The 27682-nt window shown below is 41.0% G+C and overlaps 1 protein-coding gene across 2 annotated transcripts in view; it reads left to right on the plus strand.

Moving 5' to 3' along the window:
- Positions 1-26708, plus strand: part of LOC143760172 (guanine nucleotide-binding protein subunit alpha-14) — a 210544-nt gene extending 183836 nt beyond the window's left edge. For both annotated transcript variants that reach the window (XM_077249010.1, XM_077249011.1), the window contains exons 3-7: positions 12958-13112; positions 13573-13701; positions 16344-16473; positions 17140-17293; positions 25651-26708. In XM_077249010.1, coding sequence (XP_077105125.1) covers positions 12958-13112; positions 13573-13701; positions 16344-16473; positions 17140-17293; positions 25651-25841 — 759 coding nt within the window. In that variant the 3' untranslated portion in view covers positions 25842-26708. The remainder of the gene's footprint in view (positions 1-12957; positions 13113-13572; positions 13702-16343; positions 16474-17139; positions 17294-25650) is intronic.
- Positions 26709-27682: the final 974 nt, after the last annotated feature.

Raw genomic sequence — 27682 nt, forward strand, 5'->3', positions numbered from 1 at the left:
AGTTATGAGCGAGTATACTTGTGGCTCGGGTTTTCCCAGAGTATTTGTTAGTGCTAAGAGATTTGGTTTTCAGCACCTCAGCTGCATGATTTACAGCTGCTGGACAGCCTGAGTACATGTGGGGGTTGCCTGGTTGCTAGGGAATCCTCGCATGTATTCAGCCTGTCTAGCAGCCGCAAATCATGCAGCTGTGGCGACAAAAACTAAATCTCCAAGCACTAACAAATACTCGGAGACCACCCGAGCAACGAGTATACTCGCTCATCACTAATAAAATCCTATCCTCCTTTTATTTGTTCTTGTTCTGTCCCTGTTTCACAATCCAAAAAAATATAAATTGCGCTCAGAAGTGTTTTTACTTTTTCTTACTGTAATTTGACATAATGTATTTACTTAGTTAAAGCATAACCAATATTTTACATTTAATTAAATCAACAGTACGCGTGAAAATAAGAAACTTTAGGCTATGTGCACACGTAGGTTCGGGTCCCTGCGGGTTCTCCCGCAGCGGATTTGATAAATCTGCAGGGCAAAACCGCTGCGGTTATCCCTGCAGATTTATCACTTTTTGTCTTGCGGTTTCCGCTGCGGGCTTTGGTTTTACTATTGATGCTGCATATGCAGCATCAATAGTAATGTTAAAAATAAAAAAAGGTTTATACTCACCCCCTCTGACGTCCCGATCTCCTCGGAGCTGCGCGCGGCGGTCCGTTTCCAAAGATGCTGTGCGAGAAGGACCTTCGTGACGTCACGGTCATGTGACCGCGGCGTCATCACGGTCATGTGACCGCGACGTCACTGCAGGTCCTGCTCGCACAGCAAACCTGACAGCTCCTCCACCCCGGGTAGCAACCGCACATTATCTGCTTACTTCCCGAATCGTGGGCACAGCCCCATGCGGGAAGTAAGCGGATCAATGCATTCCTATGGGTGCAGAATCGCTGCGATTCTGCACAAAGAAGTGACATGCTGCGGGTTGTAAACTGCTGCATTTCTGCGCGTTTTTTCCCGCAGCATGTGCACAGCGGTTTGCGGTTTCCATAGGGTTTACATGTAAATGTAAACGCTATGGAAACTGCTGCGGACCCGCAGCATCAAAATCGCCGCGGATCTGCGGTAAAACCCGTAAAGTGTGAACATGGCCTTATACTTTAGTATTTATCAGAAAAATCTGCTTCTTTCTCCACCATGACTGATCTTTCATTTTATAACACTCCATACTGGGGTAAAATCTGTGTTCCGTGAAGACCCTTTTTTTACATTACTGAGATAGGAGATGGCAGCTGCTACTGATACGATTCTACTTAGAAGGGAAGCGGGAGGAGCTTTGCCTCTAACTCCTCCCTTGTTTTCCCATCTTGCCCCCTACATAGGATCTTCTTCTAAAAACGATCTGTCCCCTATCTCTGTAGTGTGAATAAGAGATAATAATGTAATCTAAAGGTACCGTCACACTGAGCAACTTTCCAACGAGAACGACAGTGATCCGTGACGTTGCAGCGTCCTGGATAGCGATCTCGTTGTGTTTGACACGCAGCAGCGATCAGGATCCTGCTGTGACATCGCTGGTCGGAGCTAGAAGTCCAGAACTTTATTTCGTCGCTGGATCACCCGCTGTCATCGCTGGATCGGTGTGTGTGACACCGATCCAGCGATGTGTTCGCTTGTAACCAGGGTAAACATCGGGTTACTAAGTGCAGGGCCGCGCTTAGTAACCCGATGTTTACCCTGGTTACCATTGTAAATGTAAAAACAAAAACAGTACATACTTACATTCCGGTGCCTGTCACGTCCCTCGCCGTCAGCTTCCCGCACTGACTGTGAGCGCCGTCCGTAAAGTAAAAGCAGAGCACAGCGGTGACGTCTCCGCTGTGCTGTGCTTTACGGCGTGTGGGAAGCTGACGGCGAGGAACGTGACAGACACCGGAATGTAAGTATGTAGTGTTTGGTTTTTTTTACATTTACAATGGTAACCAGGGTAAACATCGGGTTATTAAGCGCGGCCCTGCGCTTAGTAACCCGATGTTTACCCTGGTTACCCGGGGACTTCGGCATCGTTGGTCGCTGGAGAGCTGTCTGTGTGACAGCTCTCCAGCGACCACACAACGACTTACCAACGATCACGGCCAGGTCGTATCGCTGGTCGTGATCGTTGGTAAATCGTTTAGTGTAACTGTACCTTAACATTCACAAGCTGCAGGTGAAGGTAGTACAATAGCTGCTTCTGTGTGCAAGGTGTTTTTAGGTGGAATAATCTGGTAGCACCGAAGAAGGCTCTGCCAAGTGCTACAAGCCCTTATTTTTCTAAGCTCCCTCTAAAAAAAAAATCCTTAGGACTGCAAATAAATTCACAGCTTTTCCGCTGAAAAGTTATAAAAATAAACGATCGAGTTAAATTGATACTTTGTGCTGAGATGTAGCTTTCCATTCCATGTTTTCCCACTTGCCCTGGAGCTCTGACATTAACAGCAGTTCAATGCTTCTATTTTTCCAAAATGTAAAGTCTTCCAGCGCCTCTATTAATCTTCCTCTTTATCTGTGTATGGACGACCCCTGTGTAATCTTTTAAAATATACAGATAATAAAGAAAAAAGTCTTATTGAGTTGTCAGAACAGTTTTTTGTTTTTTTTCATAGGGACCGTTGGTTAGATTTGCACATGCTTCATGCTAATAATCCATGAATGTATTAATTCGTTATCATTGTAATATTTGATATTTCAATCTCAGATTAGACTTATAGTATTGAAACAACTTTTAGACCTTTACCAATACAGCCTAAAATCTATAGTCTTAGGCCCAATTCATCGCTTCCTTTTAGTAGCGTTGGTATTTCTGCCTACGCTCTTTGTGCCACTTCCTTTTTTTTAAGTCCTTTTTATAATTCGTCCTGACAACTTTTCTTTTCCAGATATTTTAGACCGATTGATTAACCCCTTTTATGACCTATGACATATAGGTACATCATAGGTTGCCTTCGGCTCAGCGCCAGATCCTGCACCTTTTCCGGCACATGACAGCTTATCTGATCAGCTGTCATGTGCCCCTTAGGGTATGTGTCCACGTTCAGGATGGCCGGCGGTTTGGATGGAGCAGCAAACCCGCTCCGCTCAAAGCTCCCCCCCCCCCCTTCTGTAGACGCGATGATGCCAGATGTGTTCATTGCACACATCCGGAATCATCGCGCCCCACACCTAGGGCCCTGTGCTTTACCTTGCGGTGGCGCAGCGTCGCCGCAAGGTATACGGACATGCTGCGATCTAAAAAGACACGCCGCATGTCCGGAATCGCAGGGCTGCTGGATGTGTGTTACCACGCATAGTGGAGACGGGATTTCATAAAATCCCCTCCACTATGCTGTAACATCTGGACGCTGCATGTTTGACGCTGCGGCTCTACGCAGCGTCAAACACGCAGCGTTTCCTGAACGTGGAAACATACCCTTACAACTGTGGGTGGAATCGCGATCCACCCGCTGCTGTTAACATGCTCAATCTCTGACAGCGGCATTTAACTCACGCAAATCAGATGTACATCATTAACTCTGCCCATCAGCGCTGATGTCACATCACATGCCGATGGGTTGGCATGACAACCCAGGGTCTTCAGCTGACCCCAGTTATTGTCATTGCCGAACTGCTATGAGCAGCATTCATAGCAGATGATCATTTTTACTTGAGCCCTGCTATGTGTAGCACAAGCGATCGGATAATCACATCTTCAAGTCTCCTAAGGAGACTATTTAAGAAAGTAAAAAAATGTTTTTTAAATCTAAGTTAAAATCACCCCCTTTTTTTGCCCCATTCAAAAGAAAACCATTAAAAAAATACACATATTTGGTAGTGCCGCGTTCAGAAATACCCAATCTATAAAAATATTTTAAAAAAAGTAATCCAATCGGTATATGGTGTTAGATGAAAAAAATCAAAATGCAAGAATTTTTTTTTGTTGTTGCCGCAACATTGCAATAACGAACGATCAGGTTGGCGCGCAACAAATAAACCCTCACCTGACCCCAGATCCCGAAAAATGGAGATGCTACGGGTCTCAGAAAATGGCCTTTTTTTCTTATATACAAACTTTCAATTAACATTTTTTTTTACCACATAAATAATAAAGAACCTAGACATGTTTAGTGTCTATGAACCCGTAATGACCTGGAGAATCATAACGGCAGGTCAGTGTTAGCATTTAGTGAGCATGGTAAAAAGAAAGCGAAAAAAAAAACAAAAACACTTGAATTTTTTTTCCTGTTTTACAGTACACTATATGGTAAAATAAATGGTGTCGTTCAAAAGTACAACTATTCCCACAAAAACGGCTATATTGATGTAAAAATAAAAAAGTTATGGCTCTAGGAAGAAGGGGAGCAAAAAACAAACGCAATAAGGTTTCTGGAGGAGTTTGAATTTTCTTGCATTTTTGTAGTTTCCTTTTAATAAAGCATTTGGTACTATAAAAAGCCATAAAATCTTGTCAAAGCCAAAAATAAAGAGCATATTTGATATTTTGATATTGTGCCAAATTCATAAACCAAGTACACAATTTTGAAGAATTTGGGAAAAGTATACCACCAGACAAAATAAGAAATTTGACTTTAATCGCAAATAATGAATTAAACTTGTTGACTTTTTACTTTTGTGTGCAGCCCACTGTATTGTATCACATGTAATGCCTCATAGGTATCAATCTTCTTGTTTTGGTGGGCTTCACAGAGGTTGAGGGGTTTGAATGATTACACACATTCTATTAGATGGTGATAAGTTTAGGTGGATATTGTTTCAAAACAAAGAGTTGAATATTTATTAAAACTGAGCCCAGTGGCTGCGTCAAAGAGAAGGTGATGAGAGGTGAGAGCGAAGGAAATCCTGAGTCAATATCGGGAAGTGGGTGTATCTACATAGAATATACATCCAAATCTCTCCTCCAGCCTATCTTGTTAACCCCTATCCGCATAGTATAGCAAGTGGGTGCAAAGTCATCGGCATATATGGGAGTGGGAAAGTGTGAGCCTCCATCAGGAATGCCAAACTATAACCTGATATATTTTACACAATCCTGCAGCAAATAAATGGACCTGATATTGTTTAGACAACTGCGTACTTCTCTAAACCACCCCTGACAAGAGCTCGAGTCTATACAAATCCTGCCAACTGAACAAATTACATAATGCCATGGGTGCCTAGCAAAAAGAGGACCTTTCTTAGGGGTCACTTATCGGTAAGGAGTTACTGTGAATAGATGTGCTCCTTTTATTTCTGATATTATGGTAGACCGATTGCGGGGCTCTTTGTATGTTCTCCCCACGTTTGTATGGGTTTCCTCCCACACTCCAAACACATACTGATAGGGAAACTGTGTGTGAGCCCCAATGGGGAGAGTGATGATAATGTCTGTAAAGTGCTGTGGAATTAATGGCGCTATATAAGTGAGTAAAATAATAATAAGACGTTTGCCATTTCAGAAGTACAGGAGGAATTATATAAAGTGATAGTGATTCTGTCACGTGTGTGTGTGTATATGTGTATGTATGTATAGGTGTGTATACACACACACACACACACACACACACACACACACACACACACACACACACACACACACGCACACACACACATATGTGTGTTGGCACTATAGAATAATGTGCCAACTAATGCTAATAATATTTGAAAGTTTTGTAACTTTATTACTTGAATTGTAAAAACTAGAGCAATTCAGCTTATCCAAAACTGTCAAACCTGTGGAAGATTCGCCCTGTGCTGAGCATTTATCATTTATTATCTTATCCTGAATATGACTGTATTCTAATCCTGGAATAATGTGTTGCTTCTGGGGCTTTATCATGTATACTCTGATTAAGAATAAAATGTATGACTTGCATGTGTAAGTGTAATTATCTGTCCAGACCGAGCCGGTTCTTATGGATCTCATATACTTATTGCCGGTGTTCTATTCTGTTCTACCATCACACTAAGACTGATGCCAATGTGAGCAGAGCCTGTGCCGTATATTGTATTTTCCCACATGCTTGCAGCTCTGCAATATATTGTGTGGATTTTTTGTTGTTTATAGCCTCCAGTATTAACCTGGAGAATGTGGTGTAACCAGTTAAACCTTGGCAAGTTCTTCGGGCACATAGGTCAGATCTGTTTCTTTACTTTAAGTCAATGTGGTGAATGTCGTTCTGCGTTGTTAGTGCAGGTAACACAATATGTAATAGACTGCTCCAGGGAGCTCTAGAACATATCTTCTGGGTTACTACAAATATCGATCTCTTCAAAACAGCAGTATTCTAGTTAAACCTGTGTGATAGATGGCGGGTGGCTCAGTAGTTAGCACTAATATCCTGCAACATTTTGCCTGTGCGAGTATATACACCTTTGCAACCATACTTTTGGAAGAAACAATGCATAATACTTTTAATGCTAATACACTCTGAATACTTCCAAAAGACCAAAAAATAGATGCATATAGTCTCTTAAAAGTACAACATTTATTGAATTTACAAACTATAAAGTATCACAATTGAGGACCACATTGAGTATAATAGGTGTAAGTACATAAAACGTCAGTATCCATGCACCTGCTCTGTGATAGTCTCAGGGTTCTGTTTGAAGCACAGAGAGCATCATGAAGACCAAGGAACACAACAGGCAGGTCCGTGATACTGTTGTGGAGAAGTTTAAAGCCAGATTTGGATACAAAATGATTTCCAAAACTTTAAACATCCAAAGGAGCACTGTGCAAGCGATCAAATTGAAATGGAAGGAGTATCATACCACTGCAAATCTACCAAGACCCGGCTGTCCTTCTAAACTTTCATCTCAAACAAGAAGACTGATCAGAGATGCAGCCAAGAGGCCCATGATCACTCTGGATGAACTGCAGAGATCTATAGCAGAGGTGGGACAGCCTGTCCATAGGACAACAATCAGTCATACACTGCACAAATCTGGCCTTTATGGAAGCATGGCAAGAAGAAAGCCATTTCTCAAAGATATCCATAAAAAGTGTTGTTTAAAGTTTGCAACAAGCCACCTGGGGGAGACACCAAACATGTGGAAGAAACTGCTCTGGTCAGATGAAACAAAAATCGGACTTTTTGGCAACAATGCCAAACGATATGTTTGGCATAAAGGCAACACAGCTCATCACCCTGAACACACACCATCCCCACTGTCAAACATGTTGGTGGCAGCATCATGGTTTGGGCCTGCTTTTCTTCAGCAGGGACAGGGAAGATGGTTTAAAATTGATGGGAAGATGGAGGCAAATACAGGACCATTCTTGAAGAAAACCTGTTGGAGTCTGCAAAAGACCTGAGACTGGGACGGAGATTTGTCTTCCAACAAGACAATGATCCCAAACATAAAGCAAAATCTACTATGGAATGGTTCACAAATAAACGTATCCAGGTGTTAGAATGGCCAAGTCAAAGTCCAGACCTCAATCCAATGGAGAATCTGTGGAAAGAGCTGAAAACTGCGGCTCACAAACAATCTCCATCAAACCTCACTGAGCTCGAGCTGTTTGCCAAGGAAGAATGGGCAAGAATTTCAGTCTCTCGATGTACAAAACTGATAGAGACATACCCCAAGCGACTTGCAGCTGTAATCGCAGCAAAAGGTGGCGCAACAAAGTATTGAGTTAAAGGGGCAGAATAATATTGCACACCCCACTTACCTGTTTTTGAATTTCCACAAAAATTTAAAATAACCATTACATTTCGTTCAACTTCACAATTGTGTTCCACTTGTTGTTGATTCTTCACCAAAAACTTACTTTTGGTATCTTTGTGTAAAGCATGATATGTGGGAAAAGGTTGAAAAGTTCAAGGGGGCCGAATACTTTTGCAAGGCACTCTAATAACCCCTACAGTAGTCCTCACAGTGTATAATGGCTTCCACAGTAGCCCCCACACTGTATGATGGACCCCTCAGCAGCACCTAAACTGTATAATGGCCCCACACTGCGTGATGGCCCCCACAGTAGTCCCCAAACTGTATAATTGCTTCCACATTCGCTCTCACTGTAAAATGGCCCTTACACTTTGATAGACACTTCAGTATCCCCCACACTAGCCCCCACACTTTATAATGGCCCCCACAGTAGTTCTCACACTTGGAGGGACCCAGGTTAGCTGCCACACTCTATAATGACTCCTACATTAGCTTCCACACTATATAATGGCCTCCACAGTAGTACCCGAACAGTTTAATGGCCTCCACACTTTGAGGCTGCCCACAGTAAGCCTTTACAATGTATGTGGGGCACCCTCCCCCATTGTTTGATGCCCACCCATCACATGTTTTAGTTCAAATAAGAAACTCATACTCGCCTAATCCAGGATCCTGACGAGACCGACCTGCAAAGTGCCAGGGCACGCATAGAAGAGGCCCAGCGCGTGTGCCGTAGCTTCATGCACTGCATTATCCTGCAGCGACTTAAAGCGACTTGTGGTCTTCAGAACGGAGAGCGGTAGTTCTGCGCACTCCCGTATAGGGTAGCGTAGCTCTGGGTGGGCCCCTCTGAGCACTAAAGAATTAGTGGACAGATATATCGATCATTACTCCACATGAGATGTGATGGAATGGGTTAAAATAATTTGTATCAACTTCCTCTGGGAAAAAGAGGGGCACACTGAGCTGCTAGCCTTCCATGGGGAATAGAAGACATAGCTTATATACTTGTTTCTGAGGGTTTTATTGTCGCTGCAAATGATTTTATTGAAAGGATTGTTCAATTATTTAGAAACTTTTCTTCCAACTGCTACGGGTCTGATCAAAGGTGATTTTAGGATATATGAAAACTTGGATCACAAATACATGTCACTTGTGGGAGAAGGTTGCCCTCTAGAGGGAAAAGGTGAAATAAGCAGACATGCATAGTAATACTATAATGGGGGGCGGTTTGTAGATTTCTAGGAGGATATTTTTGTTTCCTTCCATTTTAGGAAGGAAATAATTGAATGTAGTCAGCATTTAGTGTAAATCCCTCATCATAAAGATTTATGTCCAGAATTCCAAAAATCTATTGAGCTATACAGTACTAGTTATGTAACTGAGACCTCAACAGAATTTCTTCACAGAAATGCTCCACTTGTATTAATTTATTTTTATCATTTAATAAAATGCAAAGTGGATGAATAAAAGATAAACCTAAATTAATATTTGACTTCACCACCATTATCCTTCAATTCTTCTACCTACACTTGTACATAGTTTTTGAAAGAACTTAGCAGGAGGGTTGCTCCAGATATCCTGGAGAATTAACCATAGATCTTCTGTGGATGTAGGGTTACATCAGCAATGTCATTCCCAGGCAAGGATTTCAAAGCATACTAAGGTTTCAAGAAGCAGCAAAAAAATGGGCAACATTGATGAAGTGGACAGGCAAGGAAACGTCTGGCCAGAAGTGGTCTTCATTGAAAAATTGAGCCCAGGCTACATTGGGGGAAATAAGTATTTGATCCCTTGCTGATTTTGTAAGTTTGCCCACTGTAAAAGACATGAACAGTCTATAACTTTAAGGGTAGGTTAATTTTAACATTGAGAGATAGAATATAAAAAATAAAATCCAGAAAATCACACTGTATAATTTATATACATTTATTTGCATTTTGCAGTGAGAAATAAGTATTTGATCCTCTACCAACCATTAAGAGTTCTGGCTCCTACAGACCAGTTAGACACTCCTAATCAACTCGTTACCTGCATTAAAGACAGCTATCTTACATAGTCACCTTTATAAAAGGCTCCTGTCCACAGACTCAATTAATCAGTCAGACTCTAACCTCTACAACATGGGCAAGACCAAATAGCTTTATATGGATGTCAGGGACAAGAGCATAGACCTGCATAAGTAAGATGCTAGATGAGAAGGAGACAACTGTTGGTGCAATAGTAAGGAAATGGAAGAAATGTAAAATGACTGTCAATTGACATCAATCTGGGGCACCATGCAAAATATAACCTCGTGGGGTATCCTTGATCATGAGGAAGGTGAAAGATCAGTCTAAAACTAGACAGGGGGAACGTGTTAATGATCTCAAAGCAGCTGGGACCACAGTCACCAAGAAAACCATTGGTGACACATTATCGTAAAGGTTTAAAATCCTGCAGTGCTTGCAAGGTCCCCCTGCTTAAGAAGGCACATGTGCAGGCCAATCTGAAGTTTGCCAAAGAACACCTGGATGATTCTGTGAGTGATTGGGAGAAGGTGCTGTGGTCAGATGAGACAAAAATTGAGCTCTTTGGCATTAACTCAACTCACCATGTTTGGAGGAAGAGAAATGCTGCCTATGACCCAAAGAACACCATCCCCACTGTCAAGCATGGAGGTGGAAACATTGTTTTGGGGGTGTTTCTCTGCTAAGGGCACAGGACTACGTCAGCACACCAATGGGAGATTGGATGGAGCCATGTACCATAAAATCCTGAGTAACAACCTCCTTCCCTCTGCCAGGACATTAAAAATGGGTCGTGGCTGGGTCTTCCAGCAAGACAGTGACCAAAAACATACAGCCAAAGCAACAAAGGAGTGGCTAAAAAAAGCACATTAAAGGGAATCTGTCACCTACTTTTTCGTATATAAGCTGCGGCCACCGCCATCAGGCGCTTATCTACAGCATTCTGTAATGCTGTAGATAAGCCCCCTATGTAACCTGAAAGATAAGAAATACAAGATAGATTATACTCACCTGGTGCGGTCCAGTCCGATGGGCGTCGCGGTCCGGGTCCGGCATCACCCATCTTCATGTGATGACATCCTCTTCTTTGCTTCCTGTCGCGGCTCCTGTTCATGCGTACTTTATCTGCCCTGTTGAGGGCAGCGTAAAGTATTGCAGTGCGCGAGTGCTGGGCTTCTCGGACCTTTCCCGGCACTGCAGTACTTTGCTCTGCCCTCAACAGGGCAGATAAAGTACACCTGCGCAGGTTACATCAGGGGCTTATCTACAGCATTACAGAATGCTGTAGATAAGCCCCTGATGCCGGTGGCCGAAGCTTATATACAGACAAATTCCCATTAAAGTTTAAAGTGGCCTAGCCAGTCTCCAGACCTTAACCCCATAGAAAACATATGGAGGGAGTTGAAGCTCCGAGTTGCCAAGCGACAGCCTCAAAATCTTAATGATTTAGAGATGATCTGCATAGAGGAGTGGACTAAAATTTCTCCTGACGTACACAAACCTCATCAACTACAAAAAATGTCTTGCCAACAAGGGTTTTGCCACCAAATATTAAGACTTGTTTGACAGAGGGATCAAATACTTATTTCTTACTGCAAAATTCAAATAAATGTACAAAATTTATACAATGTGGTTTATTTTTGATATTCTATACAGTCCGTAATCTGGACCAAAAAAACAGATGTAGTGTATGCGATTGTCATGCGAGTGTTATGCGAGTGCAATGCGATTTTTAATTGCACCATCCGTTTTACATCCGTATGCAATCCGTTTTTTTTTCTCTGCAACCTTTTTTAAACAGTCATTTACAGGACCATTTACAGTGTTCTATGCCACAGAATGGTAATGTATCCGTAAAAAATGGACGGAATACGGATGATCCGTATTCCATGCGTTTTTTTTCTCGCACCCATTGACTTGCCTTGGCGAGTCTCGTCCGAGACTTGCAGCAAATCGCAGCAGGCTGCGATTTTTTTCTCAGTCCAATTTCGGCTGAGAAAAAAATCGCAAATGAAAAGACACCTATTGAATAACATTGGTCCGAGTGCAATCCGATTTTTTTTATCAGATTGCACTTGTCCGTTTTCTTCGCAAGTGGAAATGAGCCCTTAAAGTTATAGACTCTTTATGTCTTTGTCAGTGGGCAAACTTAGAAAATCAGCAAGGGATCAAATACTTATTTCCCTATACATCCATCTCCTGTTCCGACAAGTCAGGCCAAAAGTGGTCTTCATTGAAAAATTGAAAAAAGCTGTGCTTTTTGACAAGGAAACAAGGCCAAGCGATTCAACTATGCACTAAGGCAAAGGTGTTTTTGACTGAAAACAGATTTATTAAGGATTTCTTGAAGAGACAGAAGGATGTGTGGAAACCTACATCCACAGAAGATTTGTGGTTAGTTCTCCTAAGATGTTTGGAACAACGCCCCGCTGAGTTCCTTCAAAACCTATGTGCAAGTGTAGAACCAAACAAAAGAAGTGGGCCTTAGAGCATTTCTTAAAGATGTATAGACATTTTATTAAGACAATTCAAAAAAACAGTCATATTATCACAGTGACAATTATATGCAGTAAAAATCCAGGTGTAAATGACATCTAAGTGCCACATACGCAAAACGGTTGGTCAGGTTGTATAGCAAAAAAACAGGAAGTAATACAGATATGCACATGTACTCCCACACCAGATAGTGGTATACTCTATACGTGGCTAAGAAATGTGGTAGTGACCGTTGGTAATTCCTATTCAACAATTAATACATAGACCCAAGGTATAAAATAACTGTATAATCAAGATAAACATACGGGTCAAAGTAATACAAAAGGAATTATGACAAAAGCCAAAGATCACATATTATGAAGTTAGGCCAAAGCTGAGGGGGTTGTACCAAGATATCAATCCATAGATGACACACAGTTTGTTATATCATGTATAATGAAGGGAAGAGAATGCCCATAGTGCACCAACCTTAATGCGTAGCGTGGAAAAGCGGACCCCCAACGCGCGTCTCGCAATGTTGCTTCCTATGTGCAAGTGTACCTAGAAGAATTGATGCTGTTTTGAATGCAAAAGGTGGTCACACCAAATATTGATTTGATTTAACATTTTATAAATTGATAAAAGTCCTATTAAATGCAAGCTTTCAACTTAATCAGCTGATGAAGATGATATAGGTTCAACTGATATGAAAATGACTTCACTTTTTTTTTTTATGTGACTTCTATTCATTAACCTGATTTCCTTTTCCTTTTTTAATAATTTCTTTTTATTTTAGGAAAATGCCTTGCTGGTTCGGGAAGTAGAAGTAGATAAAGTAAACAGTCTGGAAAGGAAACAAGTAGAAGCAATTAAAAAACTCTGGGAGGATCCTGGGATCCAGGAGTGCTATGACCGGAGGAGGGAGTACCAGCTGTCAGACTCTACTAAATAGTAAGTGTTCTCCTATATCTAGCCTAACACCGTGCAACTGCTGTGATCCACAAGTCTAATGTAAAATGACGCTTCAACGGGAAACTGAGGGCTACAATAGGGAAATATCATGAGGAACGGAATATGGTTAAATCTAAAATGTCCTTTTAGTTTTTAGGTATTAAAATAAATGTAATATACTCGGGGAATTGAGGCACACTGATTTGCAGCTAGTGTCAGTGATACATCTTTTCCTGTGGGTTCAGTGGGAGAAAAAATACTTACTGGTTATTTTTGAAAATCCAAGTCACTGACAGGTACAGAAAGGTTGATGGTATATTATTGACTCAAAGCACGAAAGCCCAGGTCTTGAGTATGCTTTTCTGCATGAACACCTTCATTTGCTATTAAAATATCATCTTTGTTTCTCAACGTCTTTAAATACATCTTTATGTTTTGTAATTGTTATTTTTCCCACCAGCTACCTTGGTGACATAGATCGCATTGCTGTTACTGGCTACATTCCCACCCAGCAAGATGTACTTCGAGTCAGAGTGCCTACTACTGGAATCATTGAGTATCCTTTCGATTTAGAGAATATTATTTTCAGGTAAGTTGCCTGCCTTGCCATTCTGCTTGCCTAGTATCGAAAGCATGAATTTTTTTGTCTGTAAATTGAAAAACTTTAAATTTCTTGCTTTATTTTCGACACGGGACTCTTTAAAAAAAAAAAAAAAAAAAAAAAAAAAAGCTATTTTGGGGGAGATTTATCAATCTAAATGTACTCTTTACACCGAAAACAGTCTTTCATGGCTTGCACCATACCTTTTATGTGCTTTAGTACTTTTCCGTGCCTTGTCCATCATGAGGATGAGGCTTTGCCGTCAGGCACTGTGGCATAGCCGAAATGGGGTGTGACTGGACAATTCAAATGGTAGACCACAGAGGTGGTTCGTAACTAATACTAGAAACTGTAAACTATACATTTTAAAATCTTCTCCATTCTTTGGAACCGTGAGAAATTTTAACAGGTAAATTGCAAAGTTGCTTGTTTTTACAAACATTTTGCACTTTCACGCCTGGAATCTGGATCTGGAATTTTATAGTTTTTTTCCATTAAAAAATAAAGCTCTTTAGTTGTATAAAGATTTGTGTGTGTGTGCGCACATGCGTGTGTGCTTGTGTACCTTGCCATTAATACAGAATTCATATACTTGGTTAGAACAGTCATTCTGTACTGACAGTCCATCGCCAAGTCGGTAACACAGAATGACGATGTGAGTACACCTTCCCATCTACTTGTTTTCCATCTATTTCCACCCTTCTCTGGCTCTATTAAGCAAGAGCTGTCAATCAAAAAAATGGAGATGGAAATAGAGGGAGAACGAGTAGGTGGGAGGATGCACTTAAAGGGCCTCTGTCAGCACAGAATGACTGTTTGAACCAAGTACAGGTGCTCGGTGCACCATGGCGGGGCCAAACAATTAAGTGCACCTTCCCACCTGTTTGTTTTTCCTCCATCCTCCCTTTAACATTCTTTGATTGATAGCTTTGGCTTCATAGAGACTGAGAAAAGAAGAGATAGATTGTAAACAAGCAGGTAACATAGTAACATAGTTAGTAAGGCCGAAAAAAGACATTTGTCCATCCAGTTCAGCCTATATGCCATCATAATAAATCCCCAGATCTACGTCCTTCTACAGAACCTAATAATTGTATGATACAATATTGTTCTGCTCCAGGAAGACATCCAGGCCTCTCTTGAACCCCTCGACTGAGTTCGCCATCACCACCTTCTCAGGCAAGCAATTCCAGATTCTCACTGCCCTAACAGTAAAGAATCCTCTTCTATGTTGGTGGAAAAACCTTCTCTCCTCCAGACGCAAAGAATGCCCCCTTGTGCCCGTCACCTTCCTTGGTATAAACAGATCCTCAGCGAGATATTTGTATTGTCCCCTTATATACTTATACATGGTTATTAGATCGCCCCTCAGTCGTCTTTTTTCTAGACTAAATAATCCTAATTTCGCTAATCTATCTGGGTATTGTAGTTCTCCCATCCCCTTTATTAATTTTGTTGCCCTCCTTTGTACTCTCTCTAGTTCCATTATATCCTTCCTGAGCACCGGTGCCCAAAACTGGACACAGTACTCCATGTGCGGTCTAACTAGGGATTTGTACAGAGGCAGTATAATGCTCTCATCATGTGTATCCAGACCTCTTTTAATGCACCCCATGATCCTGTTTGCCTTGGCAGCTGCTGCCTGGCACTGGCTGCTCCAGGTAAGTTTATCATTAACTAGGATCCCCAAGTCCTTCTCCCTGTCAGATTTACCCAGTGGTTTCCCGTTCAGTGTGTAATGGTGATATTGATTCCTTCTTCCCATGTGTATAACCTTACATTTATCATTGTTAAACCTCATCTGCCACCTTTCAGCCCAAGTTTCCAACTTATCCAGATCCATCTGTAGCAGAATACTATCTTCTCTTGTATTAACTGCTTTACATAGTTTTGTATCATCTGCAAATATCAATATTTTACTGTGTAAACCTTCTACCAGATCATTAATGAATATGTTGAAGAGAACAGGTCCCAATACCGACCCCTGCGGTACCCCACTGGTCACAGCGACCCAGTTAGAGACTATACCATTTATAACCACCCTCTGCTTTCTATCACTAAGCCAGTTACTAACCCATTTACACACATTTTCCCCCAGACCAAGCATTCTCATTTTGTGTACCAACCTCTTGTGCGGCACGGTATCAAAGGCAAAGGTGGGAAGGTGCACTTAATTGTTTGGCCCGCCGTGGTGCAACGAGCACCTGTACTTGGTTTGAATAGTCATTCTGTGCTGACAGTCCCTTTAAAGATTCCCCCTTTGGTTTGTCAGACTGTGTGGAGGCAAACAATTTATTCCAGTATTTTCAGAAGGAATAATAGAGGAACACCACAGTGTAAGATCTGCCCTAGGATTGTTATTAGAGAGCATAAAGCTGGCAGGTGCCTTTTTAAATAAGGCATAGATTTTGATGAATGTGTAATGCTGTTGGGTATGGATTTTGGCTGTTGCACCAAAATCCATACCCAATTGGCAGATGCCTTGATATCACTACAAATATGGATTTGGTTACTGCTGATTTGTACTTCATGACCAAAAAGCTTTATATATAATTAATTGAACCTCTTGCTCTTCTAAAACCATTCACTCATTCATTCTGTATATTGACGGTGTTTGTCATGTCATACAGGATGGTGGATGTCGGTGGCCAGAGATCAGAAAGAAGAAAGTGGATACACTGTTTTGAAAATGTCACCTCCATAATTTTCTTGGTGGCCTTGAGTGAATATGACCAGGTTCTTGCAGAATGCGATAATGAAGTAAGTGACGGAATAAAATACCTATTTGTTATAGGCTTGGCTTCTGGTTGTGGACAGATTGGTGATATAATAATGTATGCCCTCTAATATGGAAGTGCGTTTGGTGTGGTGTTGACGAGGCTGGACAGGATTATGAAAACCTTTCCTAATGAGCAGTCTTTGTAATTCGGTACAGCCTCATGCATATTGACCATTATGGGGTTGTCTAAGGTGGAGGCAATAGAGATGAGCTGAAACATTTTGGGTTATAACTCTAAATGTAATATGGACACACGTTTTCCCCCTTGAGCAGCATCAGGACATGCTCATTTCTTCAAAGTGTAAATTCAAATACCATTTTCTCTGCCTCAAAGAAGCTTGGATGTAGGGTGTGCAAAGCTTTTCATAATTTTTCAATCGGCATTATATTCTGATTTGGTCTGTTAAATGCTAGCCCCTCGCTCAGGGTTTTCGGAGGGTCCCATATCAGGGTATCATCCATACTGTGTGATGAAACGTCATTGTCACTGCTGGCTTTCATCTTCGCCTTACCATGTTCATGGGACACTAGGCCCACAAAACTCTGGTTGGCAAACGCTGACTTTGGTGAACAAATAGGGGTATGTTGCGATGTCTAATAAGGGTCTTCAATAAATGTTTGCTTATTTTATTCATTTTTGCTTTTAGAACCGAATGGAAGAAAGCAAAGCTCTATTCAAAACCATCATAACCTACCCCTGGTTCCAGAATTCTTCTGTCATTCTGTTTCTAAACAAGAAGGATCTTTTAGAGGAGAAAATTCTATTCTCGCATTTAATTGACTACTTTCCTGAATTTACTGGTAAGCAACACTGGCTGCTACTGGATATTCGTTTTTGCTAGAAACAGACATACGAAAAGTGTCTCTAGTGGAGAATTGATGAGGAAGAATTTTGAGTTCTAGGTGAGCTTCATATGACTTACACAGGATGGAAAAGCATCATGTGTGCGTAAAGATAAGGCACAGTTCACTGAGTGGGAAGGGATTTAATTTTATCTAAAGGAGGCCAGATACTATTCTTGTGGCCTTCGTTGGGCTTATTCTCCTCGCTCCACCCCAATACTATTTCATACTATGGTATTAAGTAGACAATAAACTTATCCCACAGGATCCTATTGTGAAAAATGTATAACACACGATGTATGGCAGATGTATACATTGGGGTCTTTTTGTAGTGGTCAAATGGAAGCCATTAATATTTCTGGAGGCTTTCTGGAGTGGTGTTATACCTGAGCACCTGCAGGCATACAGTCAAATTTAGCTTTTATTTTTTTGCTCATATATGAAGACATTTGTTTATCCATAAAGATATTCTAAATATTATTATGATGTGACGAAAACTTGAATAATGTGGTGGTGAGCGCCCAGAAACATCTTGGTACTGCCGTTCAGCCCCCAGCTAGTCGAGCCTGAAGACTGTGATTTTCCTACTACAATCTCCAGATTGGAGAAGAATGAACAGAAATTACAGAATCTAGGTCTCCATTATAGCTCAGGTTTTATTAAAAGTGAATGTATATTGAAGGTCAGAATACACACCAATGACAGTGCATCGGCTACATATACCTCATAGCCTCTAAAGCAACTCCTAGGCTTCTTTAGCTTCACTTGCAGAGATTGTTGCTTCCATTTGATTTAGAAGCCCAAAAAACACTCCATGTCTCCAGCAAACTATTACCGCGTAGCTGGAGTGTCCGGTGTGCATGGCTCTCTAATGGCTTATATTGCAATTTGACTACTTGGTAATTCATTTCACCACGTACTGATGGCAAATAAAAAAGCATGGCATTGTGTTTCTTACAACAACAAAACAACAGTGTTACTATAAGACGAAAGATTTGTTTTATTTTATTTTATTGACCAAGTGATTTCCATGTTTTTTAATTAATTAATTTATTTTTTTGTAAATTCAAATTCCCATAATTTTCTTGTAGAATAGGTAAACGTAAAATAATGCGCATAAGCATAGCTATTTGTCAATACTAGACATGCACTAGTTTATATTTATTACTGCATACTAACTTATTTGTTCATTGTATAGTGGCTTACAAAACTGTTCACCCTCTTGGCTTTTTACTTATTTTGTTGAATTACAATCTGTGTTTAAATATTTTTGTAACCCAATTTGTGTGTGATGCATCAGCATTAAATAGTTGTGGTAAAGAGAGAAAGAAATAGGCTTAAATTTATGGGATCAAATAACAAAAAATTGGCATGTGCGCATTTACCATATTTTTCGGACTATAAAGATGCATCGGACCATAAGACGCACCTACAGTCATGGCCAAAAGTATTGACACCCCTGCAATTCTGTCAGATAATACTCAGTTTCTTCCTGAAAATGATTGCAATCACAAATTCTTTGGTATTATTATCTTCATTTAATTTGTCTTAAATGAAAAAACACAAAAGAGAATGAAGCAAAAAGCAAAACATTGATCATTTCACACAAAACTCCAAAAATGGGCCAGACAAAAGTATTGGCACCCTCAGCCTAATACTTGGTTGCACAACCTTTAGCCAAAATAACTGCGACCAACCGCTTCCGGTAACCATCAGTGAGTTTCTTACAATGCTCTGCTGGAATTTAGACCATTCTTCTTTGGCAAACTGCTCCAGGTCCCTGATATTTGAAGGGTGCCTTCTCCAAACTGCCATTTTTAGATCTGTCCACAGGTGTTCTATGGGATTCAGGTCTGGACTCATTGCTGGCCACCTTAGAAGTCTCCAGTGCTTCCTCTCAAACCATTTTCTAGTGTTTTTTGAAGTGTGTTTTGGGTCATTGTCCTGCTGGAAGACCCATGACCTCTGAGGGAGACCCAGCTTTCTCACACTGGGCCCCACATTATGCTGCAAAATTTGTTGGTAGTCTTCAGACTTCATAATGCCATGCACACGGTCAAGCAGTCCAGTGCCAGAGGCAGTAAACCAACCCCAAAACATCAGGGAACCTCCGCCATGTTTGACTATAGGGACCGTGTTCTTTTCTTTGAATGCCTCTTTTTTTCTCCTGTAAACTCGATGTTGATGCCTTTGCCCAAAAAGCTCTACTTTTGTCTCATCTGACCAGAGAACATTCTTCCAAAACGTTTTAGGCTTTTTCAGGTAAGTTTTGGCAAACTCCAGCCTGGCTTTTTTATGTCTCGGGGTAAGAAGTGGGGTCTTCCTGGGTCTCCTACCATACAGTCCCTTTTCATTCAGATGCCGACGGATAGTACAGGTTGACACTGTTGTACCTTCGGACTGCAGGGCAGCTTGAACTTGTTTGGATGTTAGTCGAGGTTCTTTATCCAACATCCGCACAATCTTGCGTTGAAATTTCTTGTCAATTTTTCTTTTCCGTCAACATCTAGGGAGGTTAGCCACAGTGCCATGGGCTTTAAACTTCTTGATGACACTGCGCACAGTAATCACAGGAACATTCAGGTCTTTGGAGATGGACTTGTAGCCTTGAGATTGCTCATGCTTCCTCACAATGTGGTTTCTCAAGTCCTCAGACAGTTCTTTTGTCTTCTTTCTTTTCTCCATGCTCAATGTGGTACACACAAGGACACAGGACAGAGGTTGAGTCAACTTTAATCCATTAGTCCTCCGAGTATTTTTTAGTGCTTGGAGATTGTTTTCCTCGCCGCAGCTGAATGATTGACATCTGTTAGCCAGCATAAGTACATGTGGGGATTCCCTAGCAACCAGGCAACCCCCACATGTACTTATGCTGGCTACCAGATGTAAATCATTCAGCTGAGGTGATGAAAACTTAGTCTCCGAGCACTAAAAAATACTTGGAGGTCACCTGAGCGTGCTCGGGAAATCTCGAGTAACGAGTATATTCGCTCATCACTAATACTAATGTATCTCTCCCCTCCCTCCACAATGCGCGGCCATTCACTGCAGACCCAGAGCTCCTTCTTATTATCTTAGGCTACTTTCACACTAGCGTCGTGCCGACGCAACGACGCTAGCGTTGAAAGCGCCGCACAACGGGGGCAGCGGATGCTGTTTTTCAACGCATCCGCTGCCCCATTGTGATGTGCGGGGAGGCGGGGGCGGAGTTCCGGCCGCGCATGCGCGGTTGGAAAAGACGGTCATGACGCACCAAAAAACGTTACATGCAACGTTTCTGGTGGCGACGGACCGACGCAACACGACGCACTGCGTCGCTAATGCAAGTCAATGGAGAAAAAAACACATCCTGCAAGCACTTTTGCAGGATGCGTTTTTTCTACAAAACGACGCATAGCGACGTGCAGTGCACGACGCTAGTGTGAAAGTAGCCTTACTGATGGATGAGTCACAGACCACTCTGGCTCTGATAATGCTGATCCTACACTGTTCCTCCTTGATGTCTTTGCAGTCTCTGATACTCTGCCTGCAGTGCCCGGACTTTTCTCCGCATTTTACTTCTGTCAATCTAGGATCTGTTCTAAAGCAGTAATGCTTCTGTTAGCAGATCCTAATGACAGGAGACAAATCACAGCAGAGGGCTCCATGAATATGGCAGCAGAACACTGCTGTGAATTGTGCAGCCCACAGAGGCATGCCCAGCTCACTGCTAATGCTACTGCAATGTTAGAGATATCTCCTATGACCATGGGGTGCAGTATTATGACACTGATAGTGTCCTGCTACTGCTGTGAGCCTCCAGTGCCTTCTTTAAACTCCTATAACACACAAAATGTTTGAAATGCAATCAAATCTTTGTTATAACAGCATGTTATGCTACATTACATTGATTTATTAATGATCTACAAACGCGGTACCTTTCCTTTAAGGGGAAACGTTTAAATGTTTTGGAGTGGCCTAGTCAAAGCCCAAACCTTAATCCAATTGAGAATCTGTGGTCAGACTTGATGATTGCTGCTCATCAGTGGAAACCATCTAACTTGGAGGTGCTGGAGCAGTTTTGCTTTGAGGAATGGACAAAAATCCAAGTGGCAAGATGTGGAAAGCTCATAGAGACTCATCCAAAGCCACATGCAGCTGTAATTGCCGTAAAAGGAGGCTCTACAAAGTACTGACTTTAGGGGGTGAATAGTTATGCACACTGAGGTTTTCAGTTATTTTGTCCTATTTGTTATTTGCTTCACAAGAAGAAGAAAACCAAATGTTTACAGTGTAGACATGTTCTTTACAGGAACTGTTGAAAACCCTAAAAAAAGCTCTGAAATGCAGTTTGGCCTATTTGCTTTCTCAGGGTTCTGGCCAGCTGTGTGCATGTAACATTAACCCCTTTCTGCCATTGGACGTACTATTCCGTCCATGTGGGGTGGGCTTTAATTCCCAAGGACGGAATAGTACATCCAGCGCGATCGGCCGCCCTCACGGGGGGAGCGCGGCCGGGTGTCAGCTGCCTATCGCAGCTGACATCCGACACTATGTGCCAAGAGCGGTCACGGACCGCCCCGGCACATTAACCCCCGGCACACCGCGATCAAACATGATCGCGGTGTGCCGGCGGTACAGGGAAGCATCGCGCAGGGAGGGGGCTCCCTGCGTGCTTCCCTGAGACCCCCGGAGCAACGCGATGTGATAGCGTTGCTGCAAGGGTCTCTTACCTCCTATACCTGCAGGCCCCGGATCCAAAATGGCCGCGGGGCTGCATCCGGGTCCTGCAGGGATTACTTCCGGGTGCAGACCAGGCTCTGGTAAGCCTGCAGCACTGTAAGTCAGATCGCCGATTCCTAAAGAAAAAAAAAATTATTCCCATAAATACATTTCTTTATCTAAATTAAAAAAAAATCAAACAATAAAAGTACACATATTTAGTATCGCCGCGTCCGTAACGACCCCACCTATAAAACTATATCACTAATTAACCCCTTCAGTGAACACCGTAAAAAAGAGGCAAAAAACGCTTTATTCTCATACCGCCGAACAAAAAGTGGAATAACACGCGATCAAAAAGACGGATATAAATAACCATGGTACCGCTGAAAACGTCATCTTGTCCCGCAAAAAACGAGCTGCATCATCAGCGAAAAAATAAAAAAGTTATAGTTCTCAGAATAAAGCGATGCCAAAATAATTATTTTTTCTAGAAAATAGTTTTTATCGTATAAAAGCGCCAAAACATTAAAAAAATGATATAAATGAGGTATCGCTGTAATCGTACTGATCCGAAGAATAAAACTGCTTTATCAATTTTACCAAACGCGGAACGGTATAAACGTCTCCCCCAAAAGAAATTCATGAATAGCTGGTTTTTGGTCATTCTGCCTCACAACCATTGGAATAAAAAGCGATCAAAAAATCTCCCGTGCCCGAACATGTTACCAATAAAAACGTCAACTCGTCCCGCAAAAAACAAGACCTCACATGACTCTGTGGACTCAAATATGGAAAAATTATAGCTCTCAAAATGTGGTAACGCAAAAAATATTTTTTGCAATAAAAAGCGTCTTTCAGTGTGTGACGGCTGCCAATCATAAAAATCCGCTAAAAAACCCGCTATAAAAGTAAATCAAACCCCCCTTCATCACCCGCTTAGTTAGGGAAAAATAAAAAAATTTAAAAAATGTATTTATTTCCATTTTCCGGCTAGGGTTAAGGCTACAGTTAGGGTTGTGGCTAGGGTTAAGGCTACAGTTAGGGTTGTGGCTAAAGTTAGGGTTGGGGCTAAAGTTAGGGTTAGGGTTTGGATTACATTTACGGTTGGGATTAGGGTTAGGGGTGTGTCTGGGTTAGAGGTGTGGTTAGGGTTACCGTTGGGATTAGGGTTAGGGGTGTGTTTGGATTAGGGTTTCAGTTATAATTGGGGGGGTTTCCACTGTTTAGGCACATCAGGGGCTCTCCAAACGCGACATGGCATCCGATCTCAATTCCAGCCAATTCTGCGTTGAAAAAGTAAAACAGTGCTCCTTCCCTTCCGAGCTCTCCCGTGCGCTCAAACAGGGGTTTACCCCAACATATGGGGTAGCAGCGTACTCGGAACACATTGGAGAACAACTTTTGGGGTCCAATTTCTCCTGTTACCCTTGGGAAAATACAAAATTGGGGGCTAAAACATAATTTTTGTGGAAAAAAAAATATTTTTTATTTGCACGGCTCTGCGTTATAAACTGTAGTGAAACACTTGGGGGTTCAAAGCTCTCACAACACATCTAGATGAGTTCCTTAGGGGGTCTACTTTCCAAAATGGTGTCACTTGTGTTTTTTTTTTACTGTTTAGGTACATTAGGGGCTCTGCAAACGCAATGTGACGCCTGCAGACCATTCCATCTAAGTCTGCATTCCAAATGGCGCTCAATCCCTTCCGAGCCCTGCCATGTGCCCAAACGGTGGTTCCCCCCCACATATGGGGTATCAGCGTACTCAAGACAAATTGGACAACAACTTTTGGGGTCCAATTTCTCATGTTACCCTCGGGAAAATACAAAACTGGGGGCTAAAAAATAATTTTTGTGGGAAAAAAATTTTGTTTTATTTTTATGGCTCTGCATTATAAACTTCTGTGAAGCACTTGGTGGGTCAAAGTGCTCACCACACCTCTAGATAAGTTCCTTAGGGGGTCTACTTTCCAAAATTGTGTCACTTGTGGGGGGGTTTCAATGTTTAGGCACATCAGTGGCTCTCCAAACGCAACATGGCGTCCCATCTCAATTCCTGTCAATTTTGCAGTGAAAAGTCAAACGGCGCTCCTTCCCTTCCGAGCTCTCCCATGCGCCCAAACAGTGGTTTACCCCCACATATGGGGTATCGGCGTACTCAGGACAAATTGTACAACAACTTTTGCGGTCCAATTTCTTCTCTTACCCTTGGGAAACTAAAAAAATTGGGGGCGAAAAGACAATTTTTGTGAAAAAATGATTTTTTATTTTTACGGTTCTGCATTATAAACTTCTGTAAAGCACTTGGTGGGTCAAAGTGCTCACCACACATCTAGATAAGTTCCTTAGGGGGTCTACTTTCCAAAATGGTGTCACTTGTGGGGGGTTTCAATGTTTAGGCACATCAGGGGCTCTCCAAATGCAACATGGCGTCCCATCTCAATTCCAGTCAATTTTGCATTGAAAAGTCAAATGGCGCTCCTTCGCTTCCAAGCTCTGTCATGCGCCCAAACAGTGGTTTACCCCCACATATGGGGTATCGGCGTACTCAGGACAAATTGTACAACATCTTTTGGGGTCCATTTTCTCCTGTTACCCTTGGTAAAATAAAACAAATTGGAGCTGAAGTAAATTTTGTGTGAAAAAAAGTTAAATGTTTATTTTTATTTAAACATTCCAAAAATTCCTGTGAAACACCTGAAGGGTTAATAAACTTCTTGAATGTGGTTTTGAGCACCTTGAGGGGTGCAGTTTTTAGAATGGTGTCACACTTGGGTATTTTCTATCATATAGACCCCTGAAAATGACTTCAAATGAGATGTGGTCCCTAAAAAAAAATGGTGTTGTAAAAATGAGAAATTGCTGGTCAACGCTTAACCTTTATAACTCCCTAACAAAAATTTTGGTTCCAAAATTGTGCTGATGTAAAGTAGACATGTGGGAAATGTTACTTAAGTATTTTGTGTGACATATCACTGTGATTTAATTGCATAAAAATTCAAAGTTGGAAAATTGCGAAATTTTCAAAATTTTTGCCAAATTTCCGTTTTTTTCACAAATAAACGCAGGTAATATCAAATAAATTTTACCACTGTCATGAAGTACAATATGTCACGAGAAAACCGTGTCAGAATCACCAGGATCCGTTGAAGCGTTCCAGAGTTATAACCTCATAAAGGGACAGTGGTCAGAATTGTAAAAATTGGCCCGGTCATTAACGTGCAAACCACCCTTGGGGGTGAAGGGGTTAATCTTTCCATCAATAAAGCCAAGATCAACTAATTAAAATGTGAATGCAAATTTACGTTGAGTCCTAACTGCTATCCTCTACAAAAATGCATATAAAAAGAAAAAAGCATAGGTCTTTCCTTTTATAGTTTTCCTGCCATTTGTTAACTTCTCCTGACTATTCATAAAAATGTAACAATGTAGTTGAATCCTGCACGTGTGAATAAAGCCTTCAGAAGTTTTCTCGTTGCATAAAGCCATGCAGTCAAGGTGCATCTACTGGGATCTCCTTATGGGCAGCGTGTTTTTCGTATACATTGTGCCTTTTGCCAATTCTTGATCTTTCACTCAAATGCTGACACAATGTTTGGTCTTTGGTTTTAGGTTCCAAGCAAGATGCCAAATCGGCTCGGGAATTTATTCTGAAGCTCTATCAAGACCAGAACCCTGACAAAGAGAAGGTCATCTACTCTCATTTTACCTGCGCCACAGACACAGAGAACATTCGCTTTGTCTTCGCCGCTGTTAAAGACACTATCTTACAGCTGAACCTGAGGGAATTCAATCTAGTGTAAAAAAACAAAAAAAAATGGACAATATTGAAATTTGTGGAATCTCCTCATAGTCATTCTATACCGATGACGGTCTCCTGAATCATTGCTCTCTTCCCTCCCCTTTTCCCAAGAATACAGAGATGAGATGCTATATTTTCGTACAAACGTACTGTGTTCTGATTCTTAAGAAATGTAATCAGCAAGAGAGAAGTTAATTTCCCTCCCCGCATCCCGATGTTTACTTTTTTTTTTATGTGATATATGAACCTTATAATAAATGCTGTTCATTTTTATTTTTATTTTTTCTTCCCATGTGTTGGCTTTTATTATTCTATCCAATGTTTGTAACAATTGGATATTTAAGAGAATATTTCATAGAGTACAATGTGGAAAAAATGCACAAATAGATAAGTTCCTGTTTTTTTATTATTAATACTTATGTTGTGGTTTAGTTATAACCAGAGTTGCCTTGGCTGTTTTAAAGCAACACAACGTTTTTATTCAAGAAGACTTTTTATGTTTTTTTTTTTTTTTCAATAGATTGGGGTGCTCCCTGTAATTCTAGACTGTATGTGTATTTTTTCCCAGAATAGTAAAAAAAAATGGCCTCCATTACAACTTCCTTCTATTTCATTATTTAAAAGAGCCATAAAATGATTAATCGGGTCTCTATTGTGACGTTAATCAAGGAGCAAATACTTTCCTATTACAATGTAAAACCAAAGATAGAGAAGGAATTGCCATTGTAATGATATTTGTAAATATGTATCTCTTTATAAATAATGTGTGTGTGTATATATATGTATCGGCATATATACATATATTTTACATGTTTCTCTTCCAGTAGGGCTGTTTGAATATGAATAAATTACGTTTTAAATCATTTGACACTAAGTGGTTTCACTGTGTTGTGTATGATCAAGGTTTAAGTGGAAACTATATTACAGACTTGCCACTGATGCTCAGATCTTTTGAAGAGCAATAAAATACATATTGATTTAATATTCATAAAGCTGTGAGTTCCCAGATAAGATTCTAGCTGCCCTAAATTCTAAAATTAAAAGGCATTGGTATGTTTGGTTCCCTTCACCTCACTGCGGAACGGTTGCATTTATTGTGCATTTAAACCTCTCAAAGGGAAAGTTCAAAATCTGCAAAGTAACATTTAAACACATCTTATCCACACACTACATTAAAAAAAAAATAAAAAAAAAAAAAAATTCAAACGTCACCTTTTGCATTGCATAGAGTAAAATATGGAACTCGTGTTCAATACGGATGTGAGAATGCACAGATGTGTGATTGCAGCCTGACTGTTTCACAGAACCCTATCCATCTGTCAGTTTTGGTCTTTAGACCAAGTTTTAGGCTGTAATAGGTACACAACAAATACACACTGAAACCAGCCATGTGCTGTAATCTAAATACATTATTATGAGTTCATGGCATATATGTCACAAAAAATAGTCCCTGAAAGTATAGATGTGTTTGGGTATGTATTAGAAATTTGTATTATTTCACAGGCTTTTTCATTATTTTATGTTTTATTTATATAAAAGGTCATGTTATCAGGATGTCAGTATGGCACAATTTCTAGAAATGCTGTCCATATATCATTAATTTCTGCATCTGTCCTCATTCTAGAAAAGCATAGTTGTTAGTGATGAGCGAATATACTCGTTACTCGAGACTTCCCGAGCATGCTCGGGTGTCCTCCGAGTATTTTTAGTGCTTAGGGATTTATTTTTCATCGCTGCAGCTGAATGATTTACATCTGTTAGCCAGCATAAGTACATGTGGGGGTTACCTGGTTGCTAAGGAATCCCCACATGTACTTATGCTGGCTAAGAGATGTAAATCAT

The sequence above is a fragment of the Ranitomeya variabilis genome, chromosome 1, assembly GCF_051348905.1.
Source record: "Ranitomeya variabilis isolate aRanVar5 chromosome 1, aRanVar5.hap1, whole genome shotgun sequence".
Classification (NCBI taxonomy): Eukaryota; Metazoa; Chordata; class Amphibia; order Anura; family Dendrobatidae; genus Ranitomeya; species Ranitomeya variabilis.